The sequence below is a fragment of the Rhinopithecus roxellana genome, chromosome 11 (assembly GCF_007565055.1).
Source record: "Rhinopithecus roxellana isolate Shanxi Qingling chromosome 11, ASM756505v1, whole genome shotgun sequence".
Classification (NCBI taxonomy): Eukaryota; Metazoa; Chordata; class Mammalia; order Primates; family Cercopithecidae; genus Rhinopithecus; species Rhinopithecus roxellana.
In genome coordinates, this window is record NC_044559.1 from 36,176,097 (window position 1) to 36,189,944 (window position 13,848).

The 13,848-nt window shown below is 37.3% G+C and overlaps 1 protein-coding gene across 1 annotated transcript in view; it reads left to right on the forward strand.

Moving 5' to 3' along the window:
* Positions 1-13,848, forward strand: part of ATRNL1 (attractin like 1) — an 845,855-nt gene that overhangs the window by 30,282 nt on the left and 801,725 nt on the right. Inside the window, exons 4-5 of the mRNA XM_030941431.1 lie at positions 3,444-3,572; positions 4,896-5,104. Of these exons, the coding sequence (XP_030797291.1) occupies positions 3,444-3,572; positions 4,896-5,104 (338 nt within the window). The remainder of the gene's footprint in view (positions 1-3,443; positions 3,573-4,895; positions 5,105-13,848) is intronic.

The window sequence follows — 13,848 nt, forward strand, 5'->3', positions numbered from 1 at the left end:
CCATGAAACTGGTCACTGGTTCCAAAAAGGTTGGGGACTGCTGCTCTATAACACTGCTGTCATTTTAGACAATAGCTGCAAGCTTGGTGGTCCCCACCTACTCTGACCATCTGGCTACATATTTAGGGGTTCCTACTTTCTCCAAAAATTTTGATAATTGACTAGAATTATCATAGCACTCAGGAAAGTTCTACACTTATGACTATAGTTTTATCATAAAAGATAGAAATCAGAGCCAGTCAAATAAAGAGATGCATAGAATGAGGTCTGGGAGGATCATAAATGCAAAGCTTCTGGGTCCTCAGAATGTGTTAGCCACCCAGCACATCAACATGTATCACCAACAAGGAAGCTCATCTGAGCTTCAGGTGTGCAGAGTTTTATTGAAGTTTCATTATGTACCCATGAGTGATTGAATCATTGGCCATGAGACTGAACTCACATCTCTAGCCCCTCCCATCCCCTTCTCTCTTGGGAAGTTAGGCTAATACCATATGGCGCCAACACTTCAATCACATGGTTAGTGTTTCTGGAGTGGCCATCCCCTATTCTCAATTATATCTTTACCTTAAATTAATTAGGGGCCCACCATGAGTCACCTCATTAGCATAAATTTTCAGGGCTCACTGTAAATAGGAAGACGCTCCTATCACTCAGGAAATTTCAAGAATTTAGAGGTTATATCCCAAGAACTGGGGACAAAAGCCAGCCAATTCTTTAGTATGCAGTAGTCATGCATTAGTGGAGGTATGTTAACAGATTTTTCACACAGCCTAGTTAATGTTACAGTCAGGTTATGAAAGAGTACTATATAATTTCAAAATAAATAATCCTTCATGTTGACTTTCATCATGAGTAAAAGAATGAAGTATGGGGGTCAGGTAGGACATTCTAGAGAGAGAAAAGCATATATACAAAGGTATAGACACATTAAAGAGCATTATATTTTAGTGCAATAGTAAAAAGTTTTGAGTAACTTTATTGTAGGAAATGTGAAGGATACGTAGGAGTCACATTCCTCCAAAACAACAATCAGTATAGTGCTCATTTTGTGCCAGACAATGTGCAGGAGTTCTTTGTAAGCATTAGTTTATTTAATCCTCAAAATAACCTTTAGGTAGGTCTTAATATTGCAATTTTACAAATGCAGAATTGAGACACGGATTTTCTGTGAGTGGCCCAAAGGTTGCCTATCTAGTAAGTCAGAAAATGAATCTAGGTTATGTAATTGTAGATCCTAATCCCTTAATCACTGTAATACTGCTGTCTTATACACCACACTAAAGAAGTTGGACTTTGATTCTGTAGGCAAGACTTTTTAGAATGTGGAGAATGGATTGGAATGGAGAAGTGTTATTTTTTTTTACTGTGTGCTGGACAATTGTGTGTTGGATGTTGTGTTTGGAAAATCATATATAGTAATAATTTGAGGCCTAGAAAGATTATATTCTTGCAGAGACTACCTGGGGACACTAGCAATCCATATTCAACTCAATCCAAACTCAGATATTGGGGTGATTCATAGCTCAGCTGCAGTGCAGTCCTTTGGAGGGCCTAACTTTAGGTACTTTGCTTTTACTTCCAACCATTGAAATCTCAGTTCAACATGAAGGCCCTGGGTTTCACTTGTTGTTTCCCTCACTCTGTGAAATCCTTGAAATCCTTACCACGCAGTTTTTTTTTAGCCCCTCAAGTCTTACCTCCAGCCTTGAAATCAGCAAATGCCAATAGAGTAAGTGGCCTCAATGCCTGGGCAGGCCTTCAAGCTGATTTTTTTGTTTTTATATAATTTGTCATTTTACTAGACTTCAGTTGGTCCAAATTTCCTGGTGTATTATACAATAAGTAGAAACTCTCTTTTATTCATTGTTTTTAGAATATTTGTAAACAAAAAAACCAAACAGATCTGTTCTTTCTTGTTTGTTTTTTGAGATGGAGTCTTGCTTTTCACCAGGCTGGAGTGCAGTGGTGTGATCTTGGCTCACTGCAACCCCCTCCTCCCGGGTTCAAGCGATTCTCCTGCCCCAGCCTCCTGAGTAGCTGGGACTACAGGCGTGTGCCACCACGCCCACCTGATTTTTTTTGTATTTTTAGTAGAGATGAGGTTTCATTGTGTTGGCCAGGATGGTCTCGATCTCTTGACCTCATGATCCGCCCGCCTCCGCCTCCCAAAGTGCTGGGATTACAAGCGTAAGCCACTGCACCCAGCCCAGACCTATTCTTTTTATCACTTTCAGAGAGCTCTCAGAGACTAGCTGTATCTATTATAAAGACCTATTATTTTTAGTAATACCTTTATATGATTTTATTACAATGAGCAATATGTATGTATAACGAAGACTGGTGTCATAGGGTTTGTATTATTTTGAGAGTCTCATTTTAAAATCATTTGTTGCTTCACAAACATAATCTAGTAGATGTAATAATAATTACTAAAGCGTTAAGAGTTGATTACTTTTTAACTTGTCTTTGAGAATGTATTTTCCAAATAAATTATTTGACTATAGTATTTCATTTATGTGTCAAATATGATTTGAATGGGGGAATTCAGTTCTTAGCGGTACTTAAACATAACTTTAACTCTTTCTAAAGGAATTGACTGTGTCGATTTATATAATTTGTTTGTTAGCAGCTTCTTTTCTTTCACCTATTGCATGTTTTCATAGATTTAGAGAGGTTAGAACATAAAACTAAATGAAGATAGGTAATTTTCCTCATGAACAAGTAGTCTTAAAACGAAGTACAAGTTACTAGTTTAAAACTATTTTGTACATTTATATCTCCCCCACTCCAAATTTTTGTTTGTGTGCTTACGGGCTTATGTGAGCCATATTTGTTTTGGAATAGTAATATAATAGTAATATATTAATGCAATTTGCATAGATATGCAAAATTAGAAAAACATAAAAATATATATTTTTAAATTTTTAAAAATATTTAATTTTAAATCACCTAGATAAATGTATTGGAAATGTACAGCTATAATTAGAATGTAATTGTAATTGCTTAGCTGATGTAGAGTGTCTTCAGCTTCATCGGATTTTTAAACCAATCAGAATAAGTAAAGGTACAGGGTCACTTATTAGAGTAGCAAGGTGACTTTAAGTGAAGTTTTATATGAATTAAGTGAAAGAGTACCCTGTAGTATTATGACAGGATGGATAGCAGGACAAGAAGGAGAAATGAGACATTGCCTTACAAATAATAAGAAAAAAAATGGGGTACAGTAGCATGAAAGTAGATTTTAGTGTATTGGCAGCAGTAGTAGAACTAATTTAGTGAGAAATGGAGAAGAACTTCTTTCAGATTTATTCTCCTTTTAGTTGCCCATTCTGATGTACAAGCATTACTGATCCTGGTAAGAATATTTCTGAGTAAATTTTATGTGCTTAACAGTCTTATGTATATCTACACATACAATACTCAGTTTTGTTCTCTTTTAGTGGCTTGATAGTCCCTGAAATAAGGGGCAATGAAACTGTGCCTGAAGTTGTTACTACATCTGGCTATGCACTGTTACATTTTTTTAGCGATGCTGCATATAATCTAACTGGTTTCAACATTTTCTATTCGTAAGTATTTTTTTAAAATTCCATCTTTTAATGATTCTTGTAATTTAATGTAAAAGAGTTTTTTTTTTGTTTATTTTTATTAATGTCTTATATACCAGAAGCAGACAGACTACTGTGTAAAATTTCAAATTAGTATGTAGGTTCCCTTCTTAAGTGACATAAAATCTTAATAGTATGCCACAAAATGTGATCTAAGCCTGTAAGTTTGGTTGAAAATCAATTATGAAATTTACAATTGTTTGTTGGCAAGTGATTAAGTAAACAAATACTAGTGTAACTTTACTGGTAGCAACATATGTGTGAGATTGCACGGAGTTGTGAACTGCCTTTCAGTGCTTTAAGGCATATTACTTGTAATTTGAAGAGGATTATGGGAGCTGAGTTTTTGTAGTCTCTAATGCAGAGACTGTACTGAATGCTATACATACATTATGTCATTTAATTACCTTCAGTTCTGTCAAGTGGGTATATTTCCCATTTACACATGAGGAAATTGTGGCTTGAGAGATATGTGGCTATATACCATTATCTCCTCTAAAATAAGAAAAGTAATATTCATTGTGAATCTGTTATATGCCTGACACTTTATAAAAACATTTTTATATCTAGAAGACTGAGGGTAAAGTAATGAGAGATGCTTTCAGATGCTTTCACAGGAATGGCTAGAGAGGAGGTCTATATATTATTTTTTTTCTTTTCTTCAGAATGTAAAAATTGATAACCAGATAATTTTTCACCAGAAATATTCTAAATATCTTTGAATTAACAATTTATTATGGAATTATTCATCCTACAATGTATCCAAGTATGTATGCAAGGGATAACAAATATATAGTAGAATATAATCAGTTAAAGAGTCTTAAAACTAAATATGATAAACATCCCTTTCCTTCTGTAAGAGTGTACAGGTGATAGCATGCTCTTTAAATATTATACAGCCAAGTTATATCTTGACTTCTCATATAGTTTTGAATATTCATGAATTTAATTTTTTTAATGTAAAATATACATTCAAAACATTTGAGTACTTAAGTCTTTACAAAACATTTTGCTTGGACCTGTACAGATCCTGCAGATGTTGAGCATGTAGTCGTTAGACATTTGGAGTCTTGGTATCAAAGTAAATCTGTTGAATAAACTAAGACCAACTGCAAATAAATACTAACAATTTCATAAGAGTAAGAGGATACAGAGTAAAGAATTACATTGTGAAATTGTGTTACATTTATAAGCACATAGGACACAGTATAAAAATTATAAAATTTATGATGTATCAACCGAAATTCTTTTTCAATTTGAATATATATGAATTATATTTTACAGAATCAATTCTTGTCCTAACAATTGCTCTGGTCATGGGAAGTGTACAACTAGTATCTCTGTTCCAAGTCAAGTATATTGTGAATGTGATAAATACTGGAAGGGTGAAGCTTGTGATATTCCTTACTGTAAAGCCAATTGTGGTAGTCCAGATCACGGTTACTGTGACCTAACGGGAGAAAAATTATGTGTCTGCAATGATAGTTGGCAAGGTAAGCATGTGTGGTGTGATGGCTTTTGAAACACTGATTCATATGTGTAATAGATTAATACAAATTTCACATTTGTTTCGTTATAGTTTGCACACCCAAACCTCATGTATTTACTTTTATTTTTAGAATGTTCAGATTAATAATCAACTTCTTAATTTTTTTGTCACAAATAGAATTAATTGGCAAAGATTTTGTTTCCATACTACTTTGAAGACTACATGAAGTGATATATGAAACTGAATTGTTAGGTGTGTGATCATTATGGTCTTCTGTAATTTGTTGTCGACTCTCCCCAAATTTGGTGACTTCACTGAATTTAATGTGGTGCAATTCAAATTGGATTTATAAGGGTAATATAAATAGTATATTACAAAAATAAATGCCCATCTTACAAGGTACTGCAGTATATGAAACTTATTTCTTAGGAAAGGCTGACATCTTGTGGCTATTTTAAAAAGAACTGGAATATTTTTAAAAGTATTTTAGCTGCCTATTGCAAAAGTCAGATTCCTAGGAAAGAATATCTAAGTAATTTTTATAAATATCTATCATCAAAGATTAAGTTTATACTGAAGAATGTTGGCTTACTTGTTTATCTGGATATAAAATAATGAATATTATCATTATGAAATTAAGAGAGATGCTTAGTTATACATACACCTACCCACCTAAAGCTTACTTTTTGCTAGTTGCATTTACATATGAAGAGCTTCCTTTGTGCCAACATATTAATCCTGTTGAAATAGGGAAATTTGACTCAATAATTACATAATCTGAAGTACTTGATTATGTGTTATTATAATACAGTGTAATAAATAGTAGCAATAGTTCCTAAGTTAAAAACCAAAGAGAACATACTCTTCATGTAGTTGTATTCATTATTGCTGAGATGATGTTTTCAAAAAAGTGTTGTTGAGTATGTTCAGTACTTAGAGGAATTATTTTAGGCTTTGTATAAATTATGCCTGTCTTAAGCTCATGTTAGCTCATAAAAAATATTAGGTATGTCAACTGCACAAAAGATCTATGATTTCTTATTAAATCAAATTTGGTTACCAATTACAATTATGACAGATACAAATTTCCAAATGTTCTATAATTACAGGGACATGTATTTTAAGTGACTCTTTTTTTAATAGTAATAAAATATTTTATTCAAATTGCAAAAAATAAAAAATGTTCAAATAGATAAAAGACGGAGTTACAAAAGGAAATTTCTAAGTCTTTCTCTTTAAAATATTTATTTAGGATAATTGATGAGTAAAAAACCATGTATATATACACACACTGTACAACATGATGTTGGATATATGTGTGTATATATATGTACACACACACACACATTGTGTACCTCACATACATGTCATTTCTTTGTTGTAAGAGCACTTAAAATCTGCTTTCATAGCAATTTTCAAATATACAATATATTGTTATTAACTGTTGTCGCTATGATATATATGGCAGATCTTTTGAAATTTTTAGAAACAATATGTGGAGTACACACTCACATATATTTTATTTACACAGATTTTTTTTACCTCCACTGCAACACTTTTTTATGACTTCTATTTTTCAGTCCCTTGTCTTCAGAAAAATAACTATTACAGCAATGCAAAGTAAGCAATGTGCCTTACATTTTAACTTTCTTTTTTTATTTTTATTTTTATTTTTTTATTTTTATTTTTTTATTATACTTTAAGTTCTAGGGTACATGTGCATAACGTGCAGGTTTGTTACATATGTATACTTGTGCCATGTTGGTGTGCTGTACCCATCAACTCGTCAGCACCCATCAATTCATTATTTATATCATGTATAACTCCCAATGCAATCCCTCCCCCCTCCCCCCTCCCCATGATAGGCCCCAGTGTGTGATGTTCCCCTTCCCAAGTCCAAGTGATCTCATTGTTCAATTCCCACCTATGAGTGAGAACATGCGGTGTTTGGTTTTCAGTTCTTGTGACAGTTTGCTAAGAATGATGGTTTCCAGCTGCATCCATGTCCCTACAAAGGATGCAAACTCATCCTTTTTTATGGCTGCATAGTATTCCATGGTGTATATGTGCCACATTTTCTTAATCCAGTCTGTCACAGATGGACATTTGGGTTGATTCCAAGTCTTTGCTATTGTGAATAGTGCTGCAATAAACATACCTGTGCATGTGTCTTTGTAGTAGAATAACTTATAATCCTTTGGGTATATACCCAGTAGTGGGATGGCTGGGTCATATGGTACATCTAGTTCTAGATCCTTGAGGAATTGCCATACTGTTTTCCATAATGGTTGAACTAGTTTACAATCCCACCAACAGTGTAAAAGTGTTCCTATTTCTCCACATCCTCTCCAACACCTGTTGTTTCCTGACTTTTGAATGATTGCCATTCTAACTGGTGTGAGATGGTATCTCATTGTGGTTTTGATTTGCATTTCTCTGATGGCGAGTGATGATGAGCATTTTTTCATGTGTCTGTTGGCTGTATGAATGTCTTCTTTTGAGAAATGTCTGTTCATATCCTTTGCCCACTTTTTGATGGGGTTGTTTGTTTTTTTCTTGTAAATTTGTTTGAGTTCTTTGTAGATTCTGGATATTAGCCCTTTGTCAGATGAGTAGATTGCAAAAATTTTCTCCCATTCTGTAGGTTGCCTGTTCACTCTGATGGTATTTTCTTTTGCTGTGCAGAAGCTCTTTAGTTTAATTAGATCTCATTTGTCAGTTTTTGCTTTTGCTGCCGTTGCTTTTGGTGTTTTAGACATGAAGTCCTTGCCCATGCCTATTTCCTGAATGGTACTACCTAGATTTTCTTGTGGGTTTTTATGGTATTAGGTCTAACATTTAAGTCTCTAATCCATCTTGAATTAATCTTCGTATAAGGAGTAAGGAAAGGATCCAGTTTCATCTTTCTACTTATGGCTAGCCAATTTTCCCAGCACCATTTATTAAATAGGGAATCCTTTCCCCATTTCTTGTTTCTCTCAGGTTTGTCAAAGATCAGATGGCTGTAGATGTGTGGTATTATTTCTAAGGACTCTGTTCTGTTCCATTGGTCTATATCTCTGTTTTGGTACCAGTACCATGCTGTTTTGGTTACTGTAGCCTTGTAGTATAGTTTGAAGTCAGGTAGCGTGACGCCTCCAGCTTTGTCCTTTTGACTTAGGATTGTCTTGGCAATGCGGGCTCTTTTTTGGTTCCATATGAACTTTAAAGCAGTTTTTTCCAATTCTGTGAAGAAACTCATTGGTAGCTTGATGGGGATGGCATTGAATCTATAAATAACCTTGGGCAGTATGGCCATTTTCACGATATTTATTCTTCCTATCCATGAGCATGGTATGTTCTTCCATTTGTTTGTGTCCTCTTTTATTTCACTGAGCAGTGGTTTGTAGTTCTCCTTGAAGAGGTCCTTTACATTCCCTTGTAAGTTGGATTCCTAGGTATTTTATTCTCTTTGAAGCAATTGTGAATGGAAGTTCATTCATGATTTGGCTCTCTGTTTGTGTGTTACTGGTGTATAACAATGCTTGTGATTTTTGCACATTAATTTTGTATCCTGAGACTTTGCTGAAGTTGCTTATCAGCTTAAGGAGATTTTGGGCTGAGACAATGGGGTTTTCTAAATATACAATCATGTCATCTGCAAACAGGGACAATTTGACTTCTTCTTTTCCTAACTGAATACCCTTGATTTCTTTCTCTTGCCTGATTGCCCTAGCCAGAACTTCCAACACTCTGTTGAATAGGAGTGGTGAGAGAGGGCATCCCTGTCTTGTGCCAGTTTTCAAAGGGAATTTTTCCAGTTTTTGCCCATTCAATATGATATTAGCTGTGGGTTTGTCATAAATAGCTCTTATTATTTTGAGGTACGTTCCATCAATACCGAATTTGTTGAGCGTTTTTAGCATGAAGGGCTGTTGAATTTTGTCAAAAGCCTTTTCTGCATCTATTGAGATAATCATGTGGTTCTTGTCTTTGGTTCTGTTTATATGCTGAATTACGTTTATTGATTTGCGAATGTTGAACCAGCCTTGCATCCCAGGGATGAAGCCCACTTGATCGTGGTGGATAAGCTTTTTGATGTGCTGCTGAATCCGGTTTGCCAGTATTTTATTGAGGATTTTTGCATCGATGTTCATCAGGGATATTGGTCTAAAATTCTCTTTTTTTGTTGTGTCTCTGCCAGGCTTTGGTATCAGGATGATGTTGGCCTCATAAAAAGAGTTAGGGAGGATTCCCTCTTTTTCTATTGATTGGAATAGTTTCAGAAGGAATGGTACCAGCTCCTCCTTGTACCTCTGGTAGAATTCAGCTGTGAATCCATCTGGTCCTGGAGTTTTTTTGGTTGGTAGGCTATTAATTATTGCCTCAATTTCAGAGCCTGCTATTGGTCTATTCAGGGATTCAACTTCTTCCTGGTTTAGTCTTGGGAGAGTGTAAGTGTCCAGAAAATTATCCATTTCGTCTAGATTTTCTAGTTGATTTGCATAGAGGTGTTTATAGTATTCTCTGATGGTAGTTTGTATTTCTGTGGGGTCGGTGGTGATATCCCCTTTATCATTTTTTATTGCGTCTATTTGATTCCTCTCTCTTTTCTTCTTTATTAGTCTTGCTAGCGGTCTGTCAATTTTGTTGATCTTTTCAAAAAACCAACTCCTGGATTCATTGATTTTTTGGAGGGTTTTTTGTGTCTCTATCTCCTTCAGTTCTGCTCTGATCTTAGTTATTTCTTGCCTTCTGCTAGCTTTTGAATGTGTTTGCTCTTGCCTCTCTAGTTCTTTTAATAGTGATGTTAGAGTGTCAATTTTAGATCTTTCCTGCTTTCTCTTGTGGGCATTTAGTGCTATAAATTTCCCTCTACACACTGCTTTAAATGTGTCCCAGAGATTCTGGTATGTTGTATCTTTGTTCTCATTGGTTTCAAAGAACATCTTTATTTCTGCTTTCATTTCGTTATGTACCCAGTAGTCATTCAGGAGCAGGTTGTTTTTTTTTTTTTTTTTTTTTTTTTTTTTTTTTTTTTTTGAGGTGGAGTCTCGCTCTGTCGCCCGGACTGGAGTGCAGTGGCCGGATCTCAGCTCACTGCAAGCTCCGCCTCCCGGGTTCACGCCATTCTCCTGCCTCAGCCTCCCGAGTAGCTGGGACTACAGGCGCCCGCTACCTCGCCCGGCTAGTTTTTGTATTTTTAGTAGAGACGGGGTTTCACCGTGTTAGCCAGGATGGTCTCGATCTCCTGACCTCGTGATCCGCCCGTCTTGGCCTCCCAAAGTGCTGGGATTACAGGCTTGAGCCACCGCGCCCGGCCCTAGGAGCAGGTTGTTTAGTTTCCATGTAGTCGAGCAGTTTTGATTGAGTTTCTTAGTCCTGAGTTCTAGTTTGATTGCACTGTGGTCTGAGAGACAGTTTGTTATAATTTCTGTTCTTTTACATTTGCTGAGGAGTGCTTTACTTCCAATTATGTGGTCAATTTTGGAATAAGTGTGATGTGGTGCTGAGAAGAATGTATATTCTGTTGATTTGGGGTGGAGAGTTCTATAGATGTCTATTAGGTCCGCTTGGTGCAGAGATGAGTTCAATTCCTGGATATCCTTGTGAACTTTCTGTCTCGTTGATCTGTCTAATGTTGACAGTGGAGTGTTGAAGTCTCCCATTATTATTGTATGGGAGTCTAAGTCTCTTTGTAAGTCTCTAAGGACTTGCTTTATGAATCTGGGTGCTCCTGTATTGGGTGCATATATATTTAGGATAGTTAGCTCTTCCTGTTGAATTGATCGCTTTACCATTATGTAATGTCCTTCTTTGTCTCTTTTGATCTTTGATGGTTTAAAGTCTGTTTTATCAGAGACTAGGGTTGCAACCCCTGCTTTTTTTTTGTTCTCCATTTGCTTGGTAGATCTTCCTCCATCCCTTTATTTTGAGCCTATGTATGTCTCTGCATGTGAGATGGGTCTCCTGAATACAGCAGACTGATGGGTCTTGACTCTTTATCCAGTTTGCCGGTCTGTGTCTTTTAATTGGAGCATTTAGTCCATTAACATTTAAGGTTAATATTGTTATGTGTGAACTTGATCCTGCCATTATAATATTAACTGGTTATTTTGCTCGTTAGTTGATGCAGTTTCTTCCTAGCCTCGATGGTCTTTACATTTTGGCATGTTTTTGCAATGGCTGGTACCGGTTGTTCCTTTCCATGTTTAGTGCTTCCTTCAGGGTCTCTTGTAAGGCAGGCCTGGTGGTGACAAAATCTCTAAGCATTTGCTTATCTGTAAAGGATTTTATTTCTCCTTCACTGATGAAACTTAGTTTGGCTGGATATGAAATTCTGGGTTTAAAATTCTTTTCTTTAAGAACGTTGAATATTGGCCCCCACTCTCTTCTGGCTTGTAGAGTTTCTGCCGAGAGATCTCCTGTTAGTCTGATGGGCTTCCCTTTGTGGGTACCCGACCTTTCTTTCTGGCTGCCCTTAAGATTTTTTCCTTCATTTCAACTTTGGTGAATCTGGCAATTATGTGTCTTGGAGTTGCTCTTCTGGAGGAGTATCTTTGTGGCATTCTCTGTATTTCCTGAATTTGAATGTTGGCCTGCCCTACTAGGTTGGGGAAGTTCTCCTGGATGATATCCTGAAGAATGTTTTCCAACTTGGTTCCATTTTCCCCCTCACTTTCAGGCACCCCAATCAGACGTAGATTTGGTCTTTTTACATAATCCCATACTTCTTGCAGGCTTTGTTCATTTCTTTTTCTTCTTTTTTCTTTTGGTTTCTCTTCTCGCTTCATTTCATTCATTTGATCCTCAATGGCTGATACTCTTTCTTCCAGTTGATCGAGTCGGTTACTGAAGCTTGTGCATTTGTCACGTATTTCTCGTGTCATGGTTTTCATCTCTGTCATTTTGTTTATGACCGTCTCTGCATTAATTATTCTAGCTGTCAATTCTTCCACTCTTTTTTCAAGATTTTTAGTTTCTTTGCGCTGGGTACGTAATTCCTCCTTTAGCTCTGAGAAGTTTGATGGACTGAAGCCTTCTTCTCTCATCTCGTGAACGTCATTCTCTGACCAGCTTTGATCCATTGCTGGCGATGGGCTGCGCTCCTTTGCAGGGGGAGATGTGCTCTTATTTTTTGAATTTCCAGCTTTTCTGCCCTGCTTTTTCCCCATCTTTGTGGTTTTATCTGCCTCTGGTCTTTGATGATGGTGACGTACTGATGGGGTTTTGGTGTATGTGTCCTTCCTGTTTGATAGTTTTTCTTCTGACAGTCAGGACCCTCAGCTGTAGGTCTGTTGGAGATTGCTTGAGGTCCACTCCAGACCCTGTTTGCCTGGGTATCAGCAGCAGAGGTTGCGGAAGATAGAATATTGCTGAACAGTGAGTGTACCTGTCTGATTCTTACTTTGAAAGCTTCCTCTCAGGGGTGTACTTCACCCTGTGAGGTGTGGGGTGTCAGACTGCCCCTGGTGGAGGATGTCTCCCAGTTAGGCTACTCAGGGGTCAGGGACCCGCTTGAGCAGGCAGTCTGTCCCTTCTCAGATCTCAACCTCCGTGTTGGGAGATCCACTGCTCTCTTCAAAGCTGTCAGACAGAGTCGTTTGCGTCTGCAGAGGTTCTGCTGCTTTTTTGTTGTTTTTTATCTGTGCCCTGTCCCCAGAGGTGGAGTCTACAGAGACAGGCAGGTTTCCTTGAGCTGCTGTGAGCTCCACTCAGTTCAAGCTTCCCAGTGGCTTTGTTTACCTACTTAAGCCTCAGCAATGGCGGGTGCCCCTCCCCCAGCCTTGCTGCTGCCGTTTCGGTTAGATCGCAGACTGCTGTGTTAGCAATGAGGGAGGCTCCGTGGGCGTGGGAGCCTCCCGGCCAGGTGTGGGATATATTCTCCTGGTGTGCCCGTTTGCTTAAAGCGCCGTATTGGGGTGGGAGTTACTCGATTTTCCAGGTGTTGTGTGTCTCAGTTCCCCTGGCTAGGAAAAGGGATTCCCTTCCCCCTTGCGCTTCCCAGGTGAGGCGATGCCTCGCCCTGCTTCAGCTCTCGCTGGTCGGGCTGCAGCAACTGACCAGCACCGATTGTCCAGCACTCCCTAGTGAGATGACCTCAGTACCTCAGTTGAAAATGCAGAAATCACTGGTCTTCTGTGTCGCTCGCTCTGGGAGTTGGAGACTGGAGCTGTTCCTATTCGGCCATCTTGCTCCGCCCCCTTAAGTGACTCTTTTAATTATTTGTGACTTTTCTTCTCCCCAAAAGTGCCTTGAGATGTAATTTTATTTTCATTTCTGTCGTGAAACTAAAATAACTGTCTTTTCTATAGAGACAGTGGTCTATCCGTATTATATTTAATTTAAGGCTTGATAAATAGAAATATCGCTCATACAGTATTTTTCAAACCGGTCTTCAATTGCTATTAGTCTGCACCTCATTTCAGCAGTCTTAAAAGCAGACGAGGGATACATTTGTATAACATTCTCTGAACAATTCTGTCCCCTTTTCTGTTTTTTATTTACTTTCACTAGTCCTTCTTTGAAATGCTTTATTTTGTGAGTCTTGTCATATAGATCTGATTCAAAGCGTTAGGAGTTTTTTCTGGCCTTTGTTTTTTGGCCTTTTCATATCCTATTATTCTCATGAGTAGTGTCCCAAATCATAAGAATTCCTGAATCTAATATGTCTATAAGCAAATGGAAATGGGGAAGCAAATACTGGGTATGTTCACTTTAAAAGCAAAGTTATAATAGCAATAATCTAAGAAATGCATCTCTATGTAT